The sequence below is a fragment of the Callithrix jacchus genome, chromosome 8, assembly GCF_049354715.1.
Source record: "Callithrix jacchus isolate 240 chromosome 8, calJac240_pri, whole genome shotgun sequence".
Lineage (NCBI taxonomy): Eukaryota > Metazoa > Chordata > Mammalia > Primates > Cebidae > Callithrix > Callithrix jacchus.
The window spans coordinates 8,860,323-8,885,899 of record NC_133509.1 but is presented as its reverse complement, the minus strand read 5'-3'; the positions used below and the strand labels follow the sequence as shown (position 1 = coordinate 8,885,899).

Below are 25,577 nucleotides of genomic sequence, written 5' to 3'. Positions count from 1 at the left end.
TTCTGTCCAGCATATTGAAATTTCAAGCTTCACAAAATGGAGATTAAAGGCTTACTGTTTGTATTCAAGATTTATAATACGATTCTTTTATGTACTAGGAAGTCTGCCAAATACATTGAAATAATAATATTTAATATTTTACAGAATCAAATTTGTTAAACTTTATGTTTTATATCACACTTCAAGAGCTTGTTGTATTAATTCAGTCATATTTAAAATTTGTTTTGATCAAATGGCAAGTGGGTCTGCATCTTGAAATTTACACAGTAAACATCATGTTAGAATTATTTCTGTAGCCAGGAACTTTAATATGTTGATTCATTAGGACAAATGGAAGAAGATTTTTCAAGGCAGACTTCACAGCATTAGGTGATACTACCCCTGAGGTGTTCCTCCGAGCTCCCCTTCTACTCCTTTCATAAGTGTGGCTGGCTCTGTTAATTCATCTTATAGTTACTTTGTTTAATATAAAAGATAGCATGGAAATCCTCATGGCTCACTGTCCGGTTTTGTAGGATGTAGTCTAACCAGCTCACTGTAGACTGGGTAGCATTGTTAAAAACAGCAGACCGTACCAGCAGAGACTATAGAAGAAAACCTCATTGATTCAGTTTCTTAAAAAAGGTACATTAGCCTAGATGAAAAATGAGGTCCAGAATGTTGTTGCTTCTGAAATGAGAACAGTTTATTTTGTTGTTGATATCTTCATTCAGTCGGCTAAGACCTAACCTGCGTTTCGTGATCGTTCTCTTTCAGTTTCTGAGCGTATGTTATTTCCTCATTTGATGTTTCTTTTTTTTATGTTAAAGCAATGGTTCTCAAAAAGTCAGAATGATTTTCATAATAATACTGAATGTTATTTAGTTTTTCTTTTGTTGACATCTTCATTGCTGGTACAAAAGCAATAGTGTGTAAAGTTGCTGGCTGCCGTAGCACGATTCAAGGTAGTGGCACCAAGCTATACTAGTGGTCACTGCACTTCACTACCGTGTACGCACAGTAAGCAAAACGAAATGAAAACATTGCCAGTTTTTACTTACGGGTTCCCTTGATGAAGTAGAAAGTTTTAAATTTTAATAAACTTTGACCCTTAAGCATGTCTCTAATATTTTGTGCAACAGCAGTGAAAGTATGCCTGAAGCGTTTCTGCAAGCTGAAGGAAGATGATTGTCTCAAGGAAAGTACTTGTGCAGACGTTCGAGTTGTGAGCTGAGCTAGTTGCTTTTTTTTCTGGAAAACCATTTTTACTTGGAAGAATCACAGACTACCATTATTCAGATTTGGTTGTTTGGTAGACGCCTCAGCAAAACCACTTCAAGGAAAACAACTGGCAATCTTTGTTGCCAATGATACAATTTGAGCTCTTGAGTAGAATTTTGAAAAACTTCCATTTGCCACCTTGAGATCGACAGCTTCCCAGTAATACTTTAAGACTTTTCTGATGAGATTGGTGGTAATATTAACAGATGGGACTTTTGACGTTAAATAATGAAATGCCGTGACATTTGGAAGATTTGCATAATTCAATAAAGCAACATTTCCAATGGATGATAAGAAACATACATGTGTAAAGGGTTCATTTAAAGTACAAGATGGACTAATTGATTTTAATTTGTATGAAAAATTCATTGATAGGGTTTCAGATTCCATGATGCAACTACCTTTAAGAAACTTCCACTTGTTGGATTTGATATAATATCTATAATTTCATAAGGCATTGGAAATACTCCTCCCTTTTCTAGTTATATACCTAGAATGAGATCACATTTTCATCATGTCCTTCAATTAAAACAACATATCTGAACAGATTGATGGCAGAAGCAGATAGGCTAATCCAACTGTCTTCTACTAAGTCAGACACTGCAAAGAGTTGTAAGAATGTAAAACCATGCGACTTTTTTCAGTAAAACTTAGTATTATGTAATGGCTTATTTTTAAATAAACTCATAATTTTTTTTCAGTTTTTATTTCCGACATGGTAACTATCAGTATTTATAACCCACATAAATAAAAAGTTCTTTAGAGTCCTCAAGTTTTTAAATTTATTTTTATTTTTTATTGCATTTTAGGTTTTGGGGTACATGTGACGAACATGTGAGATTGTTGTATATGTACACACATGGCAGTGTGGTTTGCTGCCTTCCTCCCCATCACCTGTATCTGGCATTTCTCCCCATGTTGTCCCTCCCCAACTCCCCACCTCCCGCTGTCCCACTCCTATTTTTCCCCCACAGACCCCAGTGTGTGATGCTCCCCTCTCACACATAGGTGGGTGTTGAACAATGAGAACACTGTGTCCATGTGTTCTCATTGTTCAACACCCGCCTATGAGTGAGAACATGCAGTGTTTGATTTTCTGTTCTTGTGTCAGTTTGCTGAGAATGAAGGTTTCCAGGTTCATCCATGTCCCTACAAAGGACACGAACTCATCGTTTTTTATGGCTGCATAGTATTCCATGGTGTGTATGTGCCACATTTTCCCTGTCCAGTCTGTCATCAGTGGGCATTTAGGTTGGTTCCAGGTCTTTACTATTGTAAACAGTGCTGCAATGAACATTTGTATGCATTTATCCTTATAATAGAATGATTTATAATCCTTTGGATATATACCCAGTAATGGGATTGCTGGGTCAAATGGAATTTCTATTTCTAGGTCCTTGAGGAATTGCCACACTGTCTTCCACAGTGGTTGAACTAATTTACACTCCCACCAGCAGTATAAAAGTGTTCTATTTCTCCACATCCTCTCCAGCATCTGTTGTCTCCAGATTTTTTAATGATTACCATTCTAACTGGCGTGAGATGGTATCTCAATGTAGTTTTGATTTGCATTTCTCTAATGACCAGTGATGATGAGCATTTTTTCAAATGTTTGTTGGCCTCATATATGTCCTCTTTTGAAAAGTGCCTGTTCATATCCTTCACCCACTTTTGAATGGGTTTTTTTTTTTTTTTGTAAATCTGTTTTAGTTCTTTGTCGATTCTGGATATCAACCCTTTGTTAGACGGGTAGATTGCAAAAATTTTTTCTCATCTGTTGGTTGCTGATTCACTCTAATGACTGTTTCTTTTGCCGTGCAGAAGCTGTGGAGTTTGATTAGGTCCCGTTTGTCTATTTTGGCTGTTGTTGCCAATCCTTTTAGTGTTTTAGTCATGAAGTCCTTGCTTATGCCTATGTCCTGAATGGTTTTGCCTAGATTTTCTTCTAGGGTTTTTATGATGTTAGTTCTTATGTTTAAGTCTTTAATCCATCTGGAGTTAATTTTAGTGTAAGCAGTCAGGAAGGGGTCCAGCTTCTGCTTTCTGCACATGGCTAGCCAGTTTTCCCAATATCATGTATTAAACAGGGAATTCTTACCCCATTGCTTGTTTTTGTCAGGTTTGTCAAAGATCAGATGGTTCTAGATGTGTGATGTTGCCTCCGAGGCCTCTGTTCCATTCCATTGGTCTATATCTTTGTTTTGGTACCAGTACCATGCCGTTTTGATTACTGTAGCCTTGCAGTACAGTTTGAAGTCAGGTAATGTGATGCCTCCAGCTTTGTTCTTTTTGCTTAGAATTGACTTGACTATGCGGGTTCTCTTTTGGTTTCATATGAAGTTTAAGGTGGTTTTTTCCAATTCTGTGAAGAAGGTCATTGGTAGCTTGATGGGGATACTGTTGAATCTGTAAATTACTTTGGGCAGTATGGCCATTTTCACGATATTGATCCTTCCTAACCATGAACATGGAATGTTTCTCCATCTGTTCGTGTCCTCTCTTATTTTGTTGAGCAGTGGTTTGTAGTTCTCCTTGAAGAGGTCCTTTATGTTCTTTGTTAGTTGTATTCCTAGGTATTTTATTCTCTTTGTAGCAATTGTGAATGGCAGTTCATTCTTGATTTGGCTCTCTTAAGCCTGTTTCTGTCAATTCATTAGACTCATTCTTCATCCAGCCTTGTTCCTTTGGTGGTGAGGAGTTGTGATCCCATGGAGGAGGAGAGGCATTCTGGTTTTGGGTGTTTTCATCATTTTTGTGCTGATTTCTTCCCATCTTTGTGCATTTATTTACCTGCGATTTTTGCAGTTGTTGACTTTGAGATGGGGTCTTTGAATGGATGTCCAGTTTGTTGATGATGAAGTTATTTCTTTCTATTTCTTAGTTTTCCTTCTAAAAGTCAGGCCCCTCTGCTATAGGACTGCTGAGGTCCACTCCAGGCTCTGCTTGCCTGGGGATCACCTGCAGTGGCTGCAGAGCAGTAAGGGTTGCTGCCAGTTTCTTCTTCTGCTATCTTTGTCCCAGAAAGATATCCACCAGATGTGAGTCTGAGCTCTCCTTTACGAGGTGACTCTTTGGATATAAGGGGGTCAGGGAGTTGCTTGAGGAGACAGTCTGTCCTTTATAGGAGCTCAGGTGCTGAGCTGTGAGCTCCGTTGTTCCATTCAGAGCTGCTGGGCAGGTATGTTTAAGTGTGCTGCAGCAGAACTCATAAACACCTTTTTTTCCCCCAGGTGCTCTGTCCCAGGGAGGTAGGGCTTTATTTATAAGTTTCTGTCATGCTGCTGCCTTTTTTCAGGGCTGCCTTGCCCAGCGAGGAGGCAGCCTAGTCAGAGTCTGCCTGCAGAGGCGTTGCTGAGCAGCTGTCGGCTCTGCCCAGCTGCCGTGTGAACTTCCCTGCAGTCCTGTTTATAGGGGTATAGTTAGAACTGCCTCGGCAACGGCAGCCCACCTCTGTAATGGCAGAGTCTCTCTGTAATGGCAGACTGCCTCGGCAATGGCGGGCTGGTTCAGCAATGACGTCCTACCTCGGTAGTGGTGGACGCCCCGGTAATGGTGGACGCCCCTCCCCCAGAGAGCTGGACTGTCCTGGGTTCTGCTGTGCTTGCTGTGAAACTCTCAATCCAAAGCGTTTCAGATTGCTGTTTTTTGTGGGGGTGGGACTGGCTGAGCCTGATTACCTGGCTCCCTGCCTCGGACCCCCTTTTTTTTTTTTCAGTTGAATGGGCGACTCTGTCTCCCAGGGGTCTCAGTCACTAGTTGAAACGGTGCCTGGATTTGTGTGATTTCTTGTGTGTAGACTCGCTGCACTGGCTGAAACATCCGCTGCAGACTCATGGCACTTTTTTGCCGGGGAATCTCCTTGCCTAGCTCCCTGTTTCAGTCCCCATTTTATCAGTTGGATGGGCGACTCTGTCTCCCAGGTGCTCCAATCACCAGCTAAAATGGCATCTGGACCCATGTATTTTGTGCAGAGACCCATGGCACTGGCCAAAACAGCCGTGCCGGCAACCCATGGGGCTCCTACGCCTGGGAATCTCCTGGTATGTGGGCAATAAAAATCTGTCTGGAAATGTAGCGTCCACTCACCCTCAGCACTCTCGCTGGGAGCTGAAATCCTGAGCTGCTCCTAATCGGCCGTCTTGGAGTCCTCAAGTTTTAAATGTTAAATGGGTTGTGAAACCAGAATGTTTGAGAACTGCTTTAGTGTGTGGTTGAGAATCATAAATTTGTTATTTATTGGATTAATTAGAAATTTTTTCTTAAGTGCTGCATAGCACTAAAATTAGGTTTAAACTGTTAAGACAGGTTTAAACATGGTGTATCTGCCATTGAGATGAAAGGCAGAATATGGGGTAGAACAAATATGAAACCAGAAAGATAACTGGTCAGGTAAGAAGAGAATTTAAACCCAGGCAGCTGAGTCTGTCTTTGAAAGCTGGTCTGCCAAGTGGAATGGTTTTCATGGCTAGTCTGGCTTTCTTGCTTGTTTCTTTTCAAATGGTATTTCTTTGAAAACTTACTCTTTTTATGTATGTTTGATTTGTGAATAGAACAGAGTCAGTGACTTTTATGGTGGCAAGAATTACTGGTATCACTATCCTGATTGTGTTACATTACTTATTAAATGTTTTCTTCTTGAAACTGAGGATTGTAGTTTTGTAGTCCAGGATTTGTTTTTTAATTTTTTATAGTGGCAGAACAATTTGCTTTTAAAAATCAAGGAAGAACAAATTAAAAATTTCAAGCCAAATTATTCTCTTAAATATATATAACATTAATTTAGCCGGATGTGGATTTCTTTTAATCCATTTGAAGAGAGAAGTATTGTATGTTTTGTGCCCAGGTATTAGGATAATCTCTGACCTAATGAAGCCTTCTGCCTAATGGCAGGACAATTAAACACATACTTCAGATATGTTATAATCACTGTTTATGCAGTTCTGTGTAAGGTACAGGCCCTGGGCTAGTTGGAGGAGTTTAAGAAGGCTTCACACAGGCAGCAGTGCTGGGCCTGAGATTTAGAAGCTGCCTAGGAGTTCGCCTGGTGAAGAACTTCGGGGAAGGCAAGACAAGTTCAGGGAATGACATATGTAGAGGCATTCGGCGTTAGAAAGCATGGCCTGTTTTGGAAAGTATCAGTATTTCTGTAGTATCCAATGCAAGGATGCCTGGCAGGAGATAGAACAGGACAGGGAGGTAGGGGTCACTTCATAAAAGGACATTCTTTGTTGTGTAAACACACTTTAATTTTGTCTGGCAGGTTGCAGAGAGAATGTAAATAATTTTGAGCAAGAGATTAACAAGCTGTAATTAATTTTTTTAAAACATGTCAATCTGGTAACAGTATAGAAGGACCTTTAGTAGGTGAGGCTGGAGAGTAGAGACCAGTTGATAAAACAGAGACTGCCTCAAGAGTTCAGACTGGGGGTGAACTGGTACGAAGTTGAGTGTGAAGATTTGTGAGTTGAGTAAGACAGGTGTTGGTAAATGCCAGAATGCAGTTAGGCAGTGTCAAAAGAGAATGAGGTTTTAAAGGAACTGCTAATCGAATTCAGTGTACAGTCCAATGTAGATGTTATGCCCACTGAATATTCTTTATATCCTTGAGTCATTAAATAATTTTGTGTGTGAAGTGTATCATCCAAACTTACATTTCATTTCATCTGTGTGCCTATGTTCCTACTGTATGTTTATCAAAACCTTCTGAAAATTTTATATTCTGTCTTTGTTACATTTCCAATATTTTGGTAATGTTGAAATTAAAGTATAACTTTGTAAAGTCATTGATGTTGTAAATGGCATTGGGAATGGAGATTTTATCCCATTTTGGTATAATTATACCTGCCAATGTATTTTCTGGATTAAAGAAGGTTATTCTTTACTGTAGAAGGTTATTCTAGACTAAAGAAGATTTGTGAATTTGTGTTTATATTGAAGTAACAGGTCAGTTTAGAATAAGGTAAGGTGAGTTGTGCCAGAATTTGCTGTCAGGAAGAATTCTGTTGTTTTTTCTTTCTGTCCTGTAGTCTGCTAACTTGAATTTTATCCTTTTCTCACTAAAATGCTTCCACTGAGAAGGACGTAAACGTAAAAAGCACAAAAAACATTTTAAGAAACCTTTTAAAGGTCTTGATCGTTCAAAAGGTAGGTAAAGTAGTTTTATACCATGGTGTTGTTTATACACATTGCTACTTTATTTCTGACTTGGAATGTGAAATGGGTGTTAGATTCCAGTTGGAAGGTGAAATGAATGTCAGATAAACAGTATAACTTCAAAAACATTTTAGGAAGAGGTGATACAGGCATTAAATATGAACAAAAATGCCAAAAAACACATTTCAGGTTGGAATTGCATATTAAAATATAAATAAAGACACTATGGCTGTAATTTCCATTGAGTGGTGCCTTAGCTGTCCTTTGGTTATTAATTTTGATACATTAATTAATTTTGAGGTGTATGAGAATTTCAACTTTTGAGCTTCTGTTTTTCTGTTTTTTAATAGATAAGCCAAAAGAAACCAAAAAGGATACATTTGTGGAAAAATTGGCAACTCAAGTAATAAAAAATGTGCAAGTAAAAATCACAGGCATTCACATTAAATATGAAGATGATGTAAGTAATTTTTATTTACTCAGTTTAAGTTAATAATTAAATATGTATTTTGTAACATTTTTGACTTTTCTACATATGGATTATCTGTACCCGTTTTTAAATCCAAGATTGATTATTTTCTAATGAGTACACTACCATATGTTCTTGTATTAGGCTAGTTTTATTGAGCATTTAGGTACATAAATATACTATAAAATTACCATGTGTTCCTTTCTGAAGCTGATAAAAGAGTTTTTTGGATTGTCCTCAATTATCCTCTGTTATTTTTTTTTTTTTGAATTTTGTTTTACGTGTTGAGACTCATCATATTAAAACTTTAAGGAACTAATGTTTGCTTTCTGCTGACAAAAGAGTTAATTCTAAAAGGCGATGAAAAAACTATTGGTAATGTTAATTGCCCAAAACATGACTAAGACTCTGGTCACCTGACTGTAGTCTCATTTGTTTTACATTTCACTGAGTTGGATTGAAAACCCACAGCTGTTCACACACATGTGGAACAGTAATTGCACAAAAGAAACCAAACTCACTCATGATCAGAAGTGTGACGTGAGCTGAGTAAGAACTGTTTAACTGGCTAATGTTAATTAAAATGTAACATTTTTTGACCTATATGTATTGCTTTGTTTAAAAGTTCAAAACGTAAGAAATCTTGAATTTTTTCATTTATCTAGGAACTTGGAAATGTTCACTGCTTCTAAAAATGAGTTTGCATTCTTTTTGTTTTTAAGTTGCCCTAAGTTTGAATTGAATTAAAGCAATACTGACATTTCTAGATTTTATTTTTCTTTTCTTGATAAGTTCCCTGTGTAACTTGAAAGTCAGCAGGAGCCACTTGTAGATTTTCAAAAAACACCATCTCTGTCATACCCACTTTATCTCTTGGCTTAATGGAGTCATTAAAATGAATTGTGTTAACAAATAAATGTCTTGAAGAAACCTAATCATAAATGCCTTGTTAATGACAAACTTAAGAAAATGAAGTGTGCTCAACACATTATGAAAGTAGAAGAATTATCATTAAAATCCTATGTGAAGAAAAGCGATCCTGGATACACTGTTGGTGGGAATGTAAATTACTCCAGCCATTTTGGAAGACAGTGTGGAGTTTCCTCAGAAAACTGAAAATCGAATTACTGTATGAGCTAGCAGTCCCATTTCTGACTTGTAATGTTAAGCTTTATCATAGGTTTATATATATAGGAAAAAGCATAGCATATTTAGGGTTCGGTGCCATTTGTGGTTGGAGACATCCACTAGGGAGCTTGGAACATATCTCCCGAGGATAAGAGGATACTGATTTCGATTCCTATGAATCCAAAGGAATTGAAATCAGCATTTCAGAGAGAAGGCTGCATTCCCTTGTTCATTTTAGCACTATTCACTCTAGAGAAGATTGCCCATCAATGCATGAATGGATAAATAAAATGTATATATACACAATGGAATACTATTCAGCCTTTAAAAAGGCGGAAATTCTTTCATCTACAAAATTATTTATTAAGAAATGGGTGTATCAAAGATAGACTGGATAAGGAAAATATGCCACATATATACGATGGAATATGATGCAGCCATAAAAAAGGGTGAGTTCATGTCCTTTGTAGAGACATGGATGAAGCTGGAAACCATAATTCTCAGCAAAGTAACACAAGAACAGAAAACCAAACATTACATATTCTCACTCATAAGTGGGAGTTGAACAATGAGAACACATGGACACAGGGAGGGGAACATCACACACTGGGGCCTGTAGTAGGGTAGGGGGCTAGGGGAGGGATAGCATTAGGAGAAATACCTTATGTAGATAGTGGGTTGATGGGGTGCAGCAAACCACCATGTTATGTGTATACTTATGTAACCTGCACGGTCTGCACATGTACCCCAGAACTTAAAGTATAATAATAATAACAATAAAGAAATGGGTTTAGAGAAAATACAATTTATCACAAAGATGCTCACTGGATAATAACCGCGGTTTATAGGCAGTACGTTAGCAACTGAGGGTTGTCTTTAATAAAACTAATGACAGTTTCTTCAGAATGAGCTGCAAGTTATTTTGAGCTAGTTATCTCTAAGTATAAAGAGATGACTGTGGGAATGAAGGAAAATATTTTGCCACAAATCATCATATATCTGATGTTAATTAAAAATGACTTATAAAGCTATTCATACTTCTCAACTGTACCACATGGATTTTTTTCCATTTGAGAAAAGTGTATGTGACTAAACTCTGGAATCCCAGTTGGATGATTTAGAACATTATCTTTTTCCCTTCTCCCTAATTTCCTTAGTTTCTGCCGTGACCAAGCAATTCTATAAGACTTTTCTTTAAGATGTCTAAAACAGTGATACTGTGCGCATTTGATATAGTTTAAGCACCGTGGATTGCAACTTAGATATTGAAGACAGAAATAGAGCAAAAACTTGAACACAAATCCAGCTGAGTTGTATGACTTAACTTGTAAACACATTTCCCTTTGCTGCTTATTGTAAAGGACATGGATTCACCGTCACCATCTTATCTTTTCTTTTTTGGTAGGTCACTGATCCAAAGCGGCCTCTTTCATTTGGTGTCACACTGGGAGAACTTAGTCTGTTGGTAATGTTTTCTTTATTTAAAACTTCTGTGGAACCTGTAAAGTATTATTCTGAAGTCATAGGGTAAATTGTCTAAAATCAACTGTACTGTGAAGAACTATGATTTTTAAAATTTATTACCATGCTACAACTTTTCCAGAAGTTCACCATTTTTAGTGATGCTATTATTACATTTTAAAATTATTTTTAATTGTCTTTCCATATAACAGGTATCAAAATATCGTTATTGAATAATCTGAAAGAAAGAAAGCTGTATCTTAAACATGGGAAAGTAGGGGAAGATGAATTTCTGTAGAGTAGTGTACTCATTTTGGTATAGGTAGATGGAATTTCTAAATAGGTTCTAGATATATATATGTTTATGTGTGTGTGCATGTGTGTGCGTATGCATCTCTGGGCTATGTGTGAATTAATTGTTTTTGATGATTTTATAATAAGTTTTTTTTAATGGTCTTTAAGGGTAGACAGTTGTGTGTATAATATATACACGCAACTCTACCCTTAAATATACATATAGGCTGGACATCTATATACACATATATAAAATATATAGGCTGGATTTTTTTCTATTTTTTTCACCTTCAGTATATTTTACTATTATATACATATAGGCTGTACATTTTTTTCTATTATGGGCAACTAAGTGGTAGGAAACATGTTTTAGGGTATGTAAGTGAAGACAGATAGCTGAATCAGGTTTTGCTATGGAGAAGATGTGGTTCACTTAGATACTTTTAAAGTTAAGGACAGTGAACCGTAAATGATACCAGACAAGTTTGCCTTGTTACTGCTTATATAAGAGGGCCTCAGTAGGGAAAGAAGAGGAAGAAGAATGGAAGGGCAGTAGGCTGCCAGAGAAACAGGAAAAGAAGGACATGGTTATATGGAAGGCTTAACAATGTTATGGGCATATAGAGAAGCAGGGACACACATTGAGCTGAAGAACAGAGCAGAAACAATAAAGAGAAAGAGCTGAAGAAACAAAGGAAAGGAGGTGAAGGAAGCTAGTGTTTCATATACTGTTTATCCTTTGCCATTTCCAAAATGAATTTGAAGAAACTTCTGATAAAAAGAAGTATACAGTAACACCTTTAACAAGGGTAGAATCTGTGTTCGAAAGGATAGAGAAAGAGTCGTTGCAGAAAACTGTATCTAATGATACTGGCCATAAGGGAGCATAGTAACTTTGCACTTCTAGCAGACAATGCACAAAATACAAAATGGTCATGTATCTCCGGTTGTCTGATAACGGATCTACTAGTGCATAAGAATGTGTAGTTTCCTTAGTGTTTGCTTTGTTTGACCCTTTGTATCTGCTCAGACTCTTGACTCTGCTCTAGTTGTCTGTATTACTCTCTTCCCTTTGGCTGGCTGGTGATTCTACTCAAGTTTTAATACTTATGTGATATATGACCTTTTCTTTCTCATTCTTTTTCATTTCCTTCTTAGAATTTGCCACTCCCTCTTTTATGCTTCCTATTATATTTTATCAAAGACCTGCAAAATAATATTGTACTGGTTACCATGTTAATCTCCTTCTGTCAAAAACACATGCATTCACTAGCATAGTATCTACCTTTCAGTGTTTTTGTGGTGATTAAATGAGATAGTTTATGAAGACATTCGGCACATCGTCTGGCTCAGTTATTTCCTGCTTCAGCCATTACAGTGGCTATTAGAACAGCAGCCTAGCAGATCTACCTCTTTGTATCCATACCGCTTGTTTTTCTTTGCAGTTACAACCTTAACTTTTAAATCTGAAGTGATATTCCCACATCTGATCCGGATCTTATCTTACCTATCTTACCGATGCCTTACTCATGCTACTCTCACTCTGCTACTCCACGGAAACAGTTCTTAACAGGTTTCTCAATAAGGCGCTTGCTGCTAAAAATAAGTTTAGTATTTGGCATTGCTGAACGTGCTTGTCCTTGTAGAAACATGGTCATGCTGTAATTTCCATACTGTCCTGGTTTTCTTCCTATTTTACAACAATTATTTGTTTGTTTATTTAAGGCCGGGCGCGGTGGCTCACGCCTATAATCCCAGCACTTTGGGAGGCCGAGGCGGGTGGATCACGAGGTCAAGAGATCGAGACCATCCTGGTCAACATGGTGAAACCCCGTCTCTACTAAAAATACAAAAAAATTAGCTGGGCACGTTGGCGCGTGCCTGTAATCCCAGCTACTCAGGAGGCTGAGGCAGGAGAATTGCCTGAACCCAGGAGGCGGAGGTTGCGGTGAGCCGAGATCGCGCCATTGCACTCCAGCCTGGGTAACAAGAGCGAAACTCCGTCTCAAAAAAAAAAAAAAAAAAGGAACGTGTACCATCTTCAGTAGTATATAGGCTGGCTCTCTGTTTTCATTTATACTCAATTCTTTCCAGTAATACACATAGTAGCCCAGTAATTATTTTCTGAGTGAATGAACTCAGTTAAGTTAGAACCATATCAATTCTCTTTTCATTGTTTCTTTGATGTTGTCTTATAAATATGTAAAGAAATATATAGCTAATATTAACTAACATTAACTAGATGTCTTTTCTTTCTATTTTGTTACATTTTGCAAGTATTAAAGTGCTGTTGTATGACATCTATACCACATTTCACAGGTATTCTCTTTTTCCTTTTAGACTGCAAATGAACACTGGACTCCATGCATATTAAATGAAGCAGAAAAAATTATATACAAGGTATTATATTGGGATAAAAATTTTTGTTAGTTTTCTAGGTGCACTTAATTTATTTTCCTGAGGAAACATTGGTGGAGCATCCTGTGCCCGTGGAGTGTGAGTTAAAAGGCTGGGGTCTAGTTTCGGCTATGCTACCTACCGTGTGACCTTCTGTAATCACTTACCAATTCTGAGATACAGGTTCTTTATCTATCAAATGCAGATATTGGATACAGTTAATATTTCCCAAATGGCACTTTATGAACGTTAGATACTGAGATATTTTTAGATGTTACAGAAAAAATATTCTCTGATCAAGTAAGAATATTGGTTGAAGTACTAACCTGTACATAATTAAACAGATATGTTTCTTTTTATTTTAAAGTACAGAGCTTCACAATACTTTAAATATGTTAACAAGCACTGTGAATCCCCAAGAGGGATATTTAGTACATAGTTTTCCACTGTATTGATCATAGACTCCTCTCCTACCACCTGTTTTCTGCAAACAGCCATTCATATCTGCCGGAGGAATCATGTCTTTTTCTTCAGCAAAATACTTACAGGGTCTGTTAAATACTAAATGCTCAATAAATATTTGGTAATTGAATGAATGAGTTCCTTGGAAACAGTATTCTTCGAAGCACAATTTAGCAAATGCTAGACTTAATGAAGTCTGAATAGCATGGATATATTTTCCCCTCATTTTTGTATTATTTTCTTTCTTTTAAAAATTCAAAATGGCATTTGGGTCATTTTGGAGTGGTGAATGTGAGAATAATCTTTTAATATTGATTCCTAATTTCAGTGTGGTTGATCTCTTTCATTTTTCCATTACAGCTTATACGACTTGATAGTCTTAGTGCCTACTGGAATGTAAACTGCAGCATGTCCTACCAGAGATCAAGGGAACAGATTTTGGTAATATTAATGTAAACTTGGAAGAGCTAGCTTCACTCCCACTCCCTAAATTTGTTTAACATAAGAGGGCCTTCATGAGGAAAGGGTATCAGCTATTCGTTTAACTTGTATTTCACTAGATTGGAAATTTGAAAAACATCCTTTGAAATCTTTCTGTCTCCAGAAAAGCACTTTTGTTTTTTAAGATTTTTGTAAAATAGTTCACTGGGCAATGACATCAGAGCCCATAGAATTATATTAAGACTATATTTTTGATTTTTTTACATTCTCATTTTGATGGTATTCTGGTTACATTCTGATATTTCATGTTAGAATGATTGAGTATTATAAAGATTATAAAGATGATATTACAGATATAAAGCGTCTATCTTTGACAAATGTTTTAGACATTTGTGATGATGTTTTCTGAATAGTAGAAGATTAATTCAAAACTTCAGTGTGCTAAACCAGTCTTAGCCATATTTATTAATGGATAAAGGAAGAACAGGTGGATTTTTAGACCTGGCTAAATTTCAGTGTTCCATCTCTTAATTCTCAGAAAGATACTGTACCACCTAATTTGCCTTTGACTAGACTGTGTCTGAAATCCCAATGTATAGATATACATTTATGTACATTTTTTCAGAGTCAGAGGGGACATACTACATGATTGTTTGTAGACATACAGAATTCTTAAAGTTGTCTGCTTCTATATCTTTATAATGCTCAGTGTATTTTTCTTACTTCCAGTAACAAAGAGAGAAACAAAGATACTGTTGTAAGAACCAGGTTTTTTGTGTGTCTGTATGTGTGTATGTGTGTGTGGCTGAATATGTGTGCATTTTCTTTTTTATTCTCATTCATATTTTTTGTTTAGGATCGGCTGAAAAATGAAATTCCTACAAGTGGAAATATACCTCCAAATTATCAATACAGTAAGTAATAGTAAAAGTTTATTTCACGTTATAGGAAGAAACATAGAATTAAATACATTATTTTAACATACCTGTGTGGTAAAGTTACTTTGTCAAATAAAGTTTATTAATTTTATGCCTTAGTATTATGATGCGCAGCATGTTTGTGTTATAACTATTTAGGAATAGATAACACACACACAATGGAGAGTCAGAGAGAGAAGGGCAGTATGGCTGTAGTTCATTCCTTACGGCCAGCCTTCTTTGAAATCCATGTATTCTTCTTAGCTTGCTATTGTAGTCTTTGTTTTAGGATTTAGGTTTTCTCTCTTTTTTCAAAAAAATAACTTAATCTCTGAGATCCTGGTATTCAGGTCACCCTTACCATGTTACTATTGCAGTGTTAACTTAAACCAGCCACTCTAAAGAGTTTTTTTTGGTGTGTGAGCTTTTCTGTTTCTGGGCAGCCTCACCTTTATTTTATAACTAGATCTCTAACAAAGCTTCCTCCTTCTTTATTTATTTTTTCCATCTGTTTTCTTTATTTCAGTTTCGTTCTGCTGAAGCTGTTGGTTTATTATGTCTTTACGGTTGTTCTCAGCTTTCGTACTCATGTTGTTCCATGTTACTCTGCTTCACTGTTGTTTTCTGCATGTTCTTTGGTAACTATTTGCCTCTGGATGGTAGTTGGCACTTATGTTACATAGATCCCTGTATTTTATGATGACAAAACTTTCAAGTGCTGCTTGTTTGCAAAAGCATTTAGGTTCACTGATAGAGGAAATAGTTAAGAAAAATCTACAATTTCATTCTTAGGCATTTTCCATTTATAACTAGTGTTTAAAGCAGCTGAAAATTTTTTACAATCTTATGCAAGTTGTAATTACTATAAGATATCACAGTTTTTATAGTTTTGATACTGTTCATAGTTAGAATTTATCATTTATCACCTTGCATTCCCGTCTAGTATCTTCCCTGATACACCTTTTTATATTACTTCTCAACCCAAAGATTATTTTCTTTAGTTGATTCTAAGGTTATGTATGTCATGATCATTTTGAAAATCATAAAGAGGTGAGCAGTTTCCTTTTTTGGAATGAATTTTATTCATGATTTTGTTATTAAATTCTGCTTTAATAAGCAGTGATTAAATAAGACAAAGTTACCACATCTTATTTCCCTTTTTGTGTTGGTATTTTCCGTGAACAGTAAAATCATTAAAGGTCTTGCAGCAAGGAAGAGAAGCCTAATTTCATGCGGACTGTGAATAACCAAGAGTAGGTTGTCTGATTTATAATTTTCTTACCCAGAAGCATAGGTCTCCAATTTGCACCTTGGAGATTTTGCTTTAACCATCGAGCTTATTATTAGGCAGATACGTAGAAGCATAAACCGCTGAAATATTTTTGGGTAGTGATTTTGTTGTACATATTTTTGATCATTTTTCTTTACTTCTAGTATGACAGTGTTCTCATAATTATTTATACTTGTTTATATGTAAAAGCATATAAGCATATCTGTGTCTTCCTGTGTGATATAAGTTTTCCAGCCGATATCAGCCTCTGCAAAACTCTACATGAATCCTTATGCAGAATCAGAGCTCAAAACGCCCAAACTGGATTGGAACATTGAAGTACAAAATATTGCCATTGAACTTACCAAACCTCAGGTAGGATTCATTTGGATATTTCCAGCTGTGATTAGCCTTAAATCTGGACTGCTTTTATTGGTGACTATTACTTCTCTGGTGGTTTGGTGGATTTGGGGGGTTTGTTATGTTAATATTTGACTGTTTAAAAAATTCTCTTTGAAGGAATATGAACTTCACATTTAAGAAATAGTTTTCTTTATTTTTTTTCATCTTTTCCTAAACTGTGGAGAATCATATCACACTGTAGGGAATGACATTATTTCCATCTGACTCACAATTGTTGGTGGAAGATTTTAATGTATTTTTCCCTCCTCAGTTTTTAAATATTGTTTCTTTAATTTTTTAGAACAGCTGTGTTGGCAGCTTTTTCCTTCATTTGTTTCCCAAGCATGGTTATATGCCCAGAGAGTTGGGGTGACAGGCTTGGTGAACTGCAAGTGAAAGGACAGGAGATTTAGCTAGTTTAGCTTTTTCGTACAGTTCTGCTCAATCAATATGTAATGCAAGTTGTAATTTTAGATGTTCTAGTAGCTCTGTTAACAATGTAAAAAGAAAAAGGTGAAATTAACTTTAATAATACATTTTGTTAAACTTAACATTTCCCAAATATTAATCATATCAACATGTAATAAATGTAAAAACTTGTAATGAGATAGTTCACATCTTTTTCTCCCCAAATGTTTGAAATCTTTTATACTTACAATACATTTAAGTTTAGACTAGACACATTTCAAGTGGTCAGCAGCTGCATGGTAGGTAACCCTGAGTTAGAACTGCATTATGAAATATTAGAGAGGAGGAAGCTAGACTAGGCCTTTTCTTTATTTTCTCTGCTTTCCTGTTACCTCTGGGTGTATGTTTCCCTCCATTTGAGCTGTTTGACAGATCTATGCAGAATTGCTGTGTTGGTGGTAAGATGGCTGCTTAGATAGCTTTATCTTGCTTTAGTTATGCAGTAATTTTTTGCAGCAGGTTCAAAATCAGCTCATAGATAGTTACTGCTGAAACGATGGTCCAGAGGAAAAATATACAGTCTTAGAAACAGACATATTTTATGTCATACTTTACAGATACCATATTTCATTGTTTCTCAGTTGTTCATTTAGTTTACATTTTAACATGTCTGAAAATAGGATATATATAGGTGATAAGACAGTTTAATTAACAGCAGTTTTCTTTTGTAGTAGAACCTAAAATTTTATTACAACTTAAAATTGATAGTGTCTTAAATTTGATGAAATACAGTATACTTGTAGTTGATAGCATCTTAAGTTTGATTAAAAACAGTATATTTTTGGGTTACCAGGCAACGTTGTTCTGGGAATTGGGAGTCTCACTAGACTAAAAAATAGAATGAAATTTAGTCTTTATTTATATGTACAATGTAATAAATAAATTTTTTTTAACAGTACTTAAGTATGATCGACCTTTTGGAGTCAGTGGATTATATGGTTAGGAATGCACCTTATAGGAAATACAAGCCTTGTTTACCACTTCATACCAATGGTCGACTATGGTGAGTTAGAATTTCTTCTTTTTTTTTTTTTTTTTTGTGAGAAGCATATAATCATGTAATTAGGTACTCTCAGAGTTAAGAGACCCTTAAAAGCCATGTAATTCAGCCACTTCTAAAAAAGAGACAAGAATATTAAAAGACAAATAGTAAATATATTGATTACTTACAAAAACAGGAAAACAGCTTTTACTTCTTTTATATGTCCATGTTACTTTTTTCATATGAATATCCAGTTGTATTTCTGCTCCTAGGTTCTCAAATTCTTTTTTTTATTTTATTTTTTTTTTTGTAACAGGGTCTTACTCTGTTGCCAGGCTCACTGCAGCCTCCACCTCCTGGATTCAAGTGATTCTCCTGCCTCAGCCTCCTGAGTAACTGGGACTATAGGCGCGTGCCGCCACACCCAGCTAATTTTTGTATTTTTAGTAGAGACGGGGTTTCACCATGTTTGCTGGGATGGTCTTGATCTCTTGAACTTGTGATCTGCCTGTCTTGGCCTCCCACAGTGTCGGTGTGAGCCACCATGCCCAGCTGGTTCCCAAATTCTTAACATTCAAGACATTCAACATTTTTATCAAAGTTTTATTGCTTATCAGTCACCCACATAAGCTCAATGTTATAACCTTACTGGAATACTATTTTCCACATGTAATTTTGTGCCTTTGGGATTTTGCTTTGGCAAAATCACTTCCTTACGGGTTTTCTTATATCTAAATCTGTTTAAATCAGACAGTTGCACTGGGAATTGCTGAGCTCTTATAGGAAGATAGTTAGGAAGAACAAAAAATTTTATAATATAAGATCTAAAAAGTCAAGACTCTTTTCCTGCTTTCTCTTAAATCTTTATACTCAAATTTACATTAAAAAATTTGATTTTCAGGTGGAAATATGCAATTGATTCTGTTCTCGAAGTTCATATAAGAAGGTATACACAGATGTGGTCATGGAGTAACATAAAAAAGCACAGGCAGTTACTCAAGAGTTATAAAATTGCCTATAAAAACAAGTTCATACAGTCTAAAGTCTCAGAAGAAATACAGAAAGACATTCAGGTATATCTTGCATGTATGAGTGAGAGCTGTTGCTTGTCTAATCATCCTTTAATATTATTCTCTATGTAATTTGAATCAAAAAATAATTTTAGGAGGAAAATTATTCACCTCTTTTTGAGAGAGAATCATCTGGGAAAATGTAGAATATTTTTTTTCCAGTTTTTCTTCTTTTAAAAACTTTTTCCCCATGTTAATATCAGATAAAATAAGGTTACTGTAAGTGATTTGGGAATGGTGTCTGGTTTTCATAATAATGTTTAGAGAGTCAGTATCATAGCTGTTTAAATATGCATTTATTAGATAGCTGTATCTTGTTTTGTTAGTAAAAATCCTGTATTTAAATGGTAGTGGCTTTTTTAAATACTTCAGAGTATTATTTATATAAAACAGCTTTCACTTCTCGGGAAAGAGGATGTCTTATCTACCCCTTTTAAAAGGTAGAAACACACTGGATATATAATTTTCTTAATGTCATCTGATTTCAGTTATAGAACTATTTGTACCAGTGATTCATAAGGTGAAAAATGAGTTGAATTCCTATTTTTCTGAAATATATTACAATCTCCAGTTTGAAATATTGGAAAAAGCATAGATGTTAGAGTCAGATGGATTTGGGTTCAAATACTGACTTGGATATTTACTGTGTGTCCTTCTGGTTATGGACACAAGTTTCACAAACTCTCGGGTCTCATGTTCTCATGTATAAAATGAAACAGTATCTGTCTTAGAGAGTTGGGAGAATTGCATGAGACAACACACCTGGTTAATGTTAGAGTCTCCCACATATTTTTATATAAATGCCTCCAATCAGATTCTGCTTTAGCCTGCTTGTTGATTTGCAGAATTTTACCATCTTAAATATTATGTGTTTTGTAATGGTACCCTTAGTACAATGGCTATATAATAAAAAGAATAGGGGAGAGTAAGAGGTAAGAACCATAAGGATAATATGTAAAACAAATCCCCTTTCTAAATATTCTTGTTTTCATGTGCATTTATGACTGTATATCAATTATATATAATGGTCTCACAGAAAAATTACTTTTGTACTATATTTAATGAGGATTTATTTTCTTGGAAAACTCTTACTGTACAAAAAAAATTTGAAAGTCTAGAATACATTCAGATTTATACTAATACTTTCACTAGGTCACAAGTACTGATAATGGACTAGATATGCCTAGAAATCATAAAAGAAAGATTTCTTTTATCTGGTGATTACATTTCCTGTTTACAAGTGTCTCTGTTTTTTACAGGACTTGGAGAAAACTTTAGATGTTTTTAACATAATTTTAGCAAGGCAACAAGCACAAGTTGAGGTAATCATTTTTATTAGCTCATTTTATGTTTTAAACATGTTAATACCTTCCTTTAATCCTAGGATCTAGATACTGAAGTTTCATGAGTTGAGGTTTTTATTGCTTAATTTAGTCTCAGGAGAAAAGAAACTGGAGTACTGAAAAAACTAACAAGAAAGGAAAAGAAAACTTTATTTTATTACCATTTTTTTTAGATGGAGCCTTCCTCTGTCTCCCAGGCTGGGGTGCAGTGGCATGATCTCAGTTTACTGCAGCCTCCATCTCCTGGGTTCAAGCGATTCTCCTATCTCAGCTTCCTGAGTAGTTGGGATCATAGACGCCCTGGTCATTTTTTTTGTATTTTTAGTAGAGATGGGTTTTCGCCATGTTGGCAAGGCTGGTCTTGAACTCCTGACCTCAGGTGATTTACCTGCCTTGGCCTCCCATAGTGCTGCTTTACAGGTGTGAGCCACTATGCCTGGCCACTTAAAAAATTTTATGATGAAAACTCTGAAAAACTCCAGGAAGAAATGAAAAGACATCTATACTCCTAACAACTTAGAATACTACTGCTATCATTTTGGCTACCCAGTTTTTCTCCCATGCTTGTATACCTGCTTACTTACGGTTTTTATCTCCTATTTCTTTTACTTTTTCTTTCCTTGTTCCTTCTCTCCCTCTCTTCTTTTCTCCTTTCCTTCCTTTTCTTTGTTTCTTCACTTTCTTCCTTTTTTTTCTTTCTTTCTGATACATTTGTTGTGAAAAGAGGGTGAAATGAGATTTAAGGACTATTTTCGTTTATATCCCTCTTTCTGCCCAGTTAGCAAGCCAGCAATGTATATGAATTCTGAAATATAATTGTTTTAAATTAATACTTCTTTGGGTGTGTCCCTTTCAAGGAACTTTTCGTTTTATAAACATGCCTGTCTAGTGTCTCCTTAACTTAAAAATTTGGAAGTCGCATTGCTTAGAAACGTTTTCTTGGAACGTTGATTATATTGCTCATAAAATGCAGCCTCATTAAAATGCTATCAGTTGGTGTGAGAAGTATTAATAAACTGATAGGGGAACTGCATTTAATCAAATTACGTTGTGAGCATCGTTTAAGCAGATAGTGGCTTTCTCGACTGGTTCAGTCTTACGTAGTGTTAAAACAAAAAAAGTGAACCATTGTTTTTTTCCAGGCTACACCTGAAAATGAAGAGGGCATTCTTCAAGTAAATAAAAAAAAATTTTTTTTTTAGGTGATTCGGTCTGGGCAAAAATTAAGGAAAAAGTCTGCTGACACAGGCGAGAAACGTGGAGGCTGGTTTAGTGGGTTTTGGGGTAAGAAAGAGTCTAAGAAAAAGGACGAAGAATCATTGATCCCTGAAAGTAAGTTCCCAGTCACATTTATTGTACAGTGTTAAGTAACAAAAAACAGGCCGGGCGCGGTGGCTCACGCCTGTAATCCCAGCACTCTGGGAGGCCGAGGCGGGTGGATCACGAGGTCAAGAGATCGAGACCATCCTGGTCAACATGGTGAAACCCCGTCTCTACTAAAAATACAAAAAATTAGCTGGGCATGGTGGCACGTGCCTGTAATCCCAGCTACTCAGGAGGCTGAGGCAGGAGATTTGCCTGAACCCAGGAGGCGGAGGTTGCGGTGAGCCAGGAGCGCGCCATTGCACTCCAGCCTGGGTAACAAGAGCGAAACTCCATCTCAAAAAAAAAAACAAAACAAAAAAAACCAAAACTATGTAAATTGTATCTTCCCTATTAGTTGAATTTTGTTTTGAAATGCTTTTGAAATAAATTAGTTCAATATGGTAAATATATAAGCAAATACCTTAGGCTGGAATGTTTCCATGTTTATTTAAAATAAAACTTAGACTAAAATAAAACTTTGATTTTTTTTTTTGTTTGTGAAATATTTATGTTAAATTTAAAACGTTTAAGTTTAGAGGTCTCAACATTGAGCATTTTTTGTTACCTTTTACATAGGTCTCTTTTCCTTTTCTTGACCGTAGCAAGCAAATAGAATATGTTTAACTAGTCAAAGCTGTAGCATATTAGAGGAGATTACCGGGCTCATTTTGCTTTAGCATTTACGTGTGTTGATTTTAGGATACTTGTTAGTTTGGTTAGTCTTTTTCGTTATATCTGTCAAATGAATGCAATTAATTTTTAAAATGTTTTTTCTTCATAGCTATTGATGACCTTATGACTCCAGAGGAGAAGGATAAACTCTTCACTGCCATTGGTTATAGTGAGAGTACCCACAACCTAACTTTACCTAAGGAGGTAATTATTTAAGTGGTTTAAGAGGTATTTTTGTCTCATTGTACTGTATTAGACTGAATTGAGTTAGAGTTACTGATTTTTTTAAGTAATAAAAATGCTACTAGTTTCACTCTACTACTTATTGGTTGAATACTGTCAGGTTTTACCAATTAAAATTTTCTCTCCAACTTTTCTTTTTATTTTTTTGAGATGGAATCTTGCTCTGTCACCCAGCCTGGAGTGCAGGGGCGCAATCTTGGCTCATTGCACCCTCTTCCTCCCAGGTTCAAGCAGTTCTCCTGCCTCTGCCTCCCAAGTAGCTGGGGTTACAGGCATCCACCACAACCCCTGGCTAATTTTTGTATTTTTAATAGATACGGGGTTTTGCCATGTTGATCAGGCTGGTCTGGAACTGCTGATTTCAGGTAATCTGCCCGCCTCAGCCACCCAAAGTGCTGCGATTACAGCCTTGAGCTACTGTGCCCAGCCTCCAACTTTATATTTAAGCAGTTTTAGTGAATGTAAGAATAACCTGATAAAAGTACTTTAATTTATAGTGCTAAATTAAAGCTTTAAAGAATTTTATCTTAAAAATTGTTTCAAATTGTGAAGAATAACATTTATAAAAGAGTAAGGAAAACCAAAATGTACTGCCTATTTGATTGACTAAAAAGGGAACAGCTATGTGATTATTATTAAGATTAAGATTTAAATATTGCTGCCACTTTAGAAGCCCCTATGTCCCCCATCATTGCTTCTCCGAAGGTAGCCATTATCCTGATTTTTATGGTAAATCATCTTTGATTTCTTTTTGATTTTTATTATCGACATTGTGATTTTGTTTTGCATATTTTTAATCTTTCTATAAATGGCCTCTCTCTTTCTCTCTCTCCCTCTCTCTCTCTCTCTTTCTTTCTCTCTCTCTCTCTCTCTCTCTCTCTCTCTATATATATATATATATATATATATATATAGTTTCTAGTTTTGTTCTTGTGAGCTCCATCCTTGTGGTTGCAGTAGATGTATTTTACTCATTTTCATTGCTGTATAGGATTCAAGTATTTGAAATTACCACATCTTATTTATTATTTGTACATTTGTGGGTTGTTTCTTGTTTATGATGCTGCTCTAAACTTGTGTCTTTTAGTGTGGATATGTAAGATAATGTTTACTGAGTAGAATTGCTGAGTCATAGAATATGAGCATATTTGTTGTTATATTGTAGCAAATAGTTTTCCAATGTGGAAAACACTTGCACTAGCAGTATGTGAGGATAATTGTTGCTTGATGTCTTCACCAGCACTTGGCATTATCATTCTTTTCAATTTCAGCCATTCTAAATGGGATGAATAGTAGTAGTATTAGGTTGATGCAAAAGTATTTGTAATATTACGGTTTTAATTTGCATTTCCTGGGTAACTAAAGAGGTTTTGTACTTTTTAATGTATTTATTGGTAAATAAGCTTTTTTTTGTGAAGGTGGGTTTTGAGTCTCTTCTTCATTGTTAAGTTGCCTTTTTTTCTTACTGGTTTGTAGGAATTCTTTATATATTCTGGATATGAGGCCTTTGCTCATTGGATGTTAATATCTGCCCTTACAATGTGGCTTGGCTTTTCATTTTTAGTTGTGTTGCAAGTCTCTTCTCTCATAATGTAAAGTATATTTTTACTCTCTGATTTTTTTTTCTTTTGAGACAGGGTCTTATTCTTCCAGAGTGCAGTGGCATAATCTTGGCTCACTGTAACCTCTGTCTCCCAGTTTCAAGTGAGTCTCTTGCCTCAGCCACCTGAGTAGCTGGGATTACAGGCATGTGCCACCACGCCCAGCTAATTTTGTGTGTGTGTGTGTGTGTGTGTGTGTGTGTGTTTGTGTGTGTGTGTGTGTGTATGTATGTGCTGAGTAGAGACAGGATTTTGCCGTGTTGCCCAGGCTGGTCTCAAACTCCTGAGCTCAAGCAACCCGCTCACCTTGGCCTTCCAAAGTGCTGGGATTACAGGTGTGAGCCACCACTCCCATCTCCATTTTCATTCATTAATGGTATCTTTTGATGGCTAGACTTCTTATTTTTAATATTTACTAATTTTTTCATTTATGGCTAGTGCTTTTTTGGGTCCTTTTTAAAAGTCTTTTCCTCACTGCAAGGTCATGAAACTATTCTTTCCAAAGTTTTATATTGTCTTTATTTAATCTATGGTCTGTCTAAAATTGATTTTTGTATATGGTGTGAAGTTGGGGTTAAGATTCAGTTTTTGTCCGCATAGCTGTCTCCTTGACACAACACCAGCTGCCTTTCCCACCGCTCTCCATTGACCCCTTTACCATCAGTTAAGTGTCTCTACTTGTGGAATCCCTGCTTTATTCCATTGGCCATTTGTCTGTCTTTGTATTATTCTGTCTTAGTTACTGCAACTTTGTAATCATTCCTTTGACCTTGTAAAAATCCATAAACTCTGGTGTTCTTATTGCCGTATCCATTCTTGGTCCTTAAAATTTCCATATAAATTTTAGAATCAGCTGGTCAGTTTCTATATAAAAACTTGAGATTTTGATTGGGATTTTATTGACTCTATAAATTAATTTGGGGAGAATTTATATCTTTATAGTATTGAGCCTTTTAATCTGTAAATACAGCACATGGCTCCATTTATTTACCCCTTTTAATCATGTTTTATACTTTTTATCAGTAGAAGTTGAACATCTTTTGTTGGATTGGTAAAAGTGGTGTCTTTAAATTTGGTTAGGGCAGAATTACAAGATGGAGAACCTTTCCATCTCTCCAAAAAAGTTCGCTTGTAACCCATCCAGTCATTTTTCTTCTTTTGCCTTTCAAAAGCAAACAC

General features: G+C 35.9%; 1 protein-coding gene across 6 annotated transcripts in view; it reads left to right on the top strand.

Moving 5' to 3' along the window:
- Positions 1-25,577, top strand: part of VPS13C (vacuolar protein sorting 13 homolog C) — a 196,197-nt gene that overhangs the window by 29,773 nt on the left and 140,847 nt on the right. For 4 of the 6 annotated variants that reach the window (XR_013520680.1, XM_035258763.3, XM_078333289.1 and 1 more), the window contains 12 exons: positions 7,339-7,404; positions 7,764-7,873; positions 10,416-10,475; positions 13,106-13,165; positions 13,985-14,065; positions 14,922-14,979; positions 16,500-16,627; positions 18,019-18,125; positions 19,006-19,177; positions 20,434-20,496; positions 21,720-21,849; positions 22,664-22,758. Coding sequence is in view for 5 of the 6 variants with exons in the window: in XM_035258763.3 (XP_035114654.3) it covers positions 7,339-7,404; positions 7,764-7,873; positions 10,416-10,475; positions 13,106-13,165; positions 13,985-14,065; positions 14,922-14,979; positions 16,500-16,627; positions 18,019-18,125; positions 19,006-19,177; positions 20,434-20,496; positions 21,720-21,849; positions 22,664-22,758 (1,130 nt within the window). In the remaining variant the exon portion in view is untranslated. The remainder of the gene's footprint in view (positions 1-7,338; positions 7,405-7,763; positions 7,874-10,415; positions 10,476-13,105; positions 13,166-13,984; positions 14,066-14,921; positions 14,980-16,499; positions 16,628-18,018; positions 18,126-19,005; positions 19,178-20,433; positions 20,497-21,719; positions 21,850-22,663; positions 22,759-25,577) is intronic. The other 2 variants (XM_035258764.3, XM_054239324.2) reach the window with 1 other exon arrangement.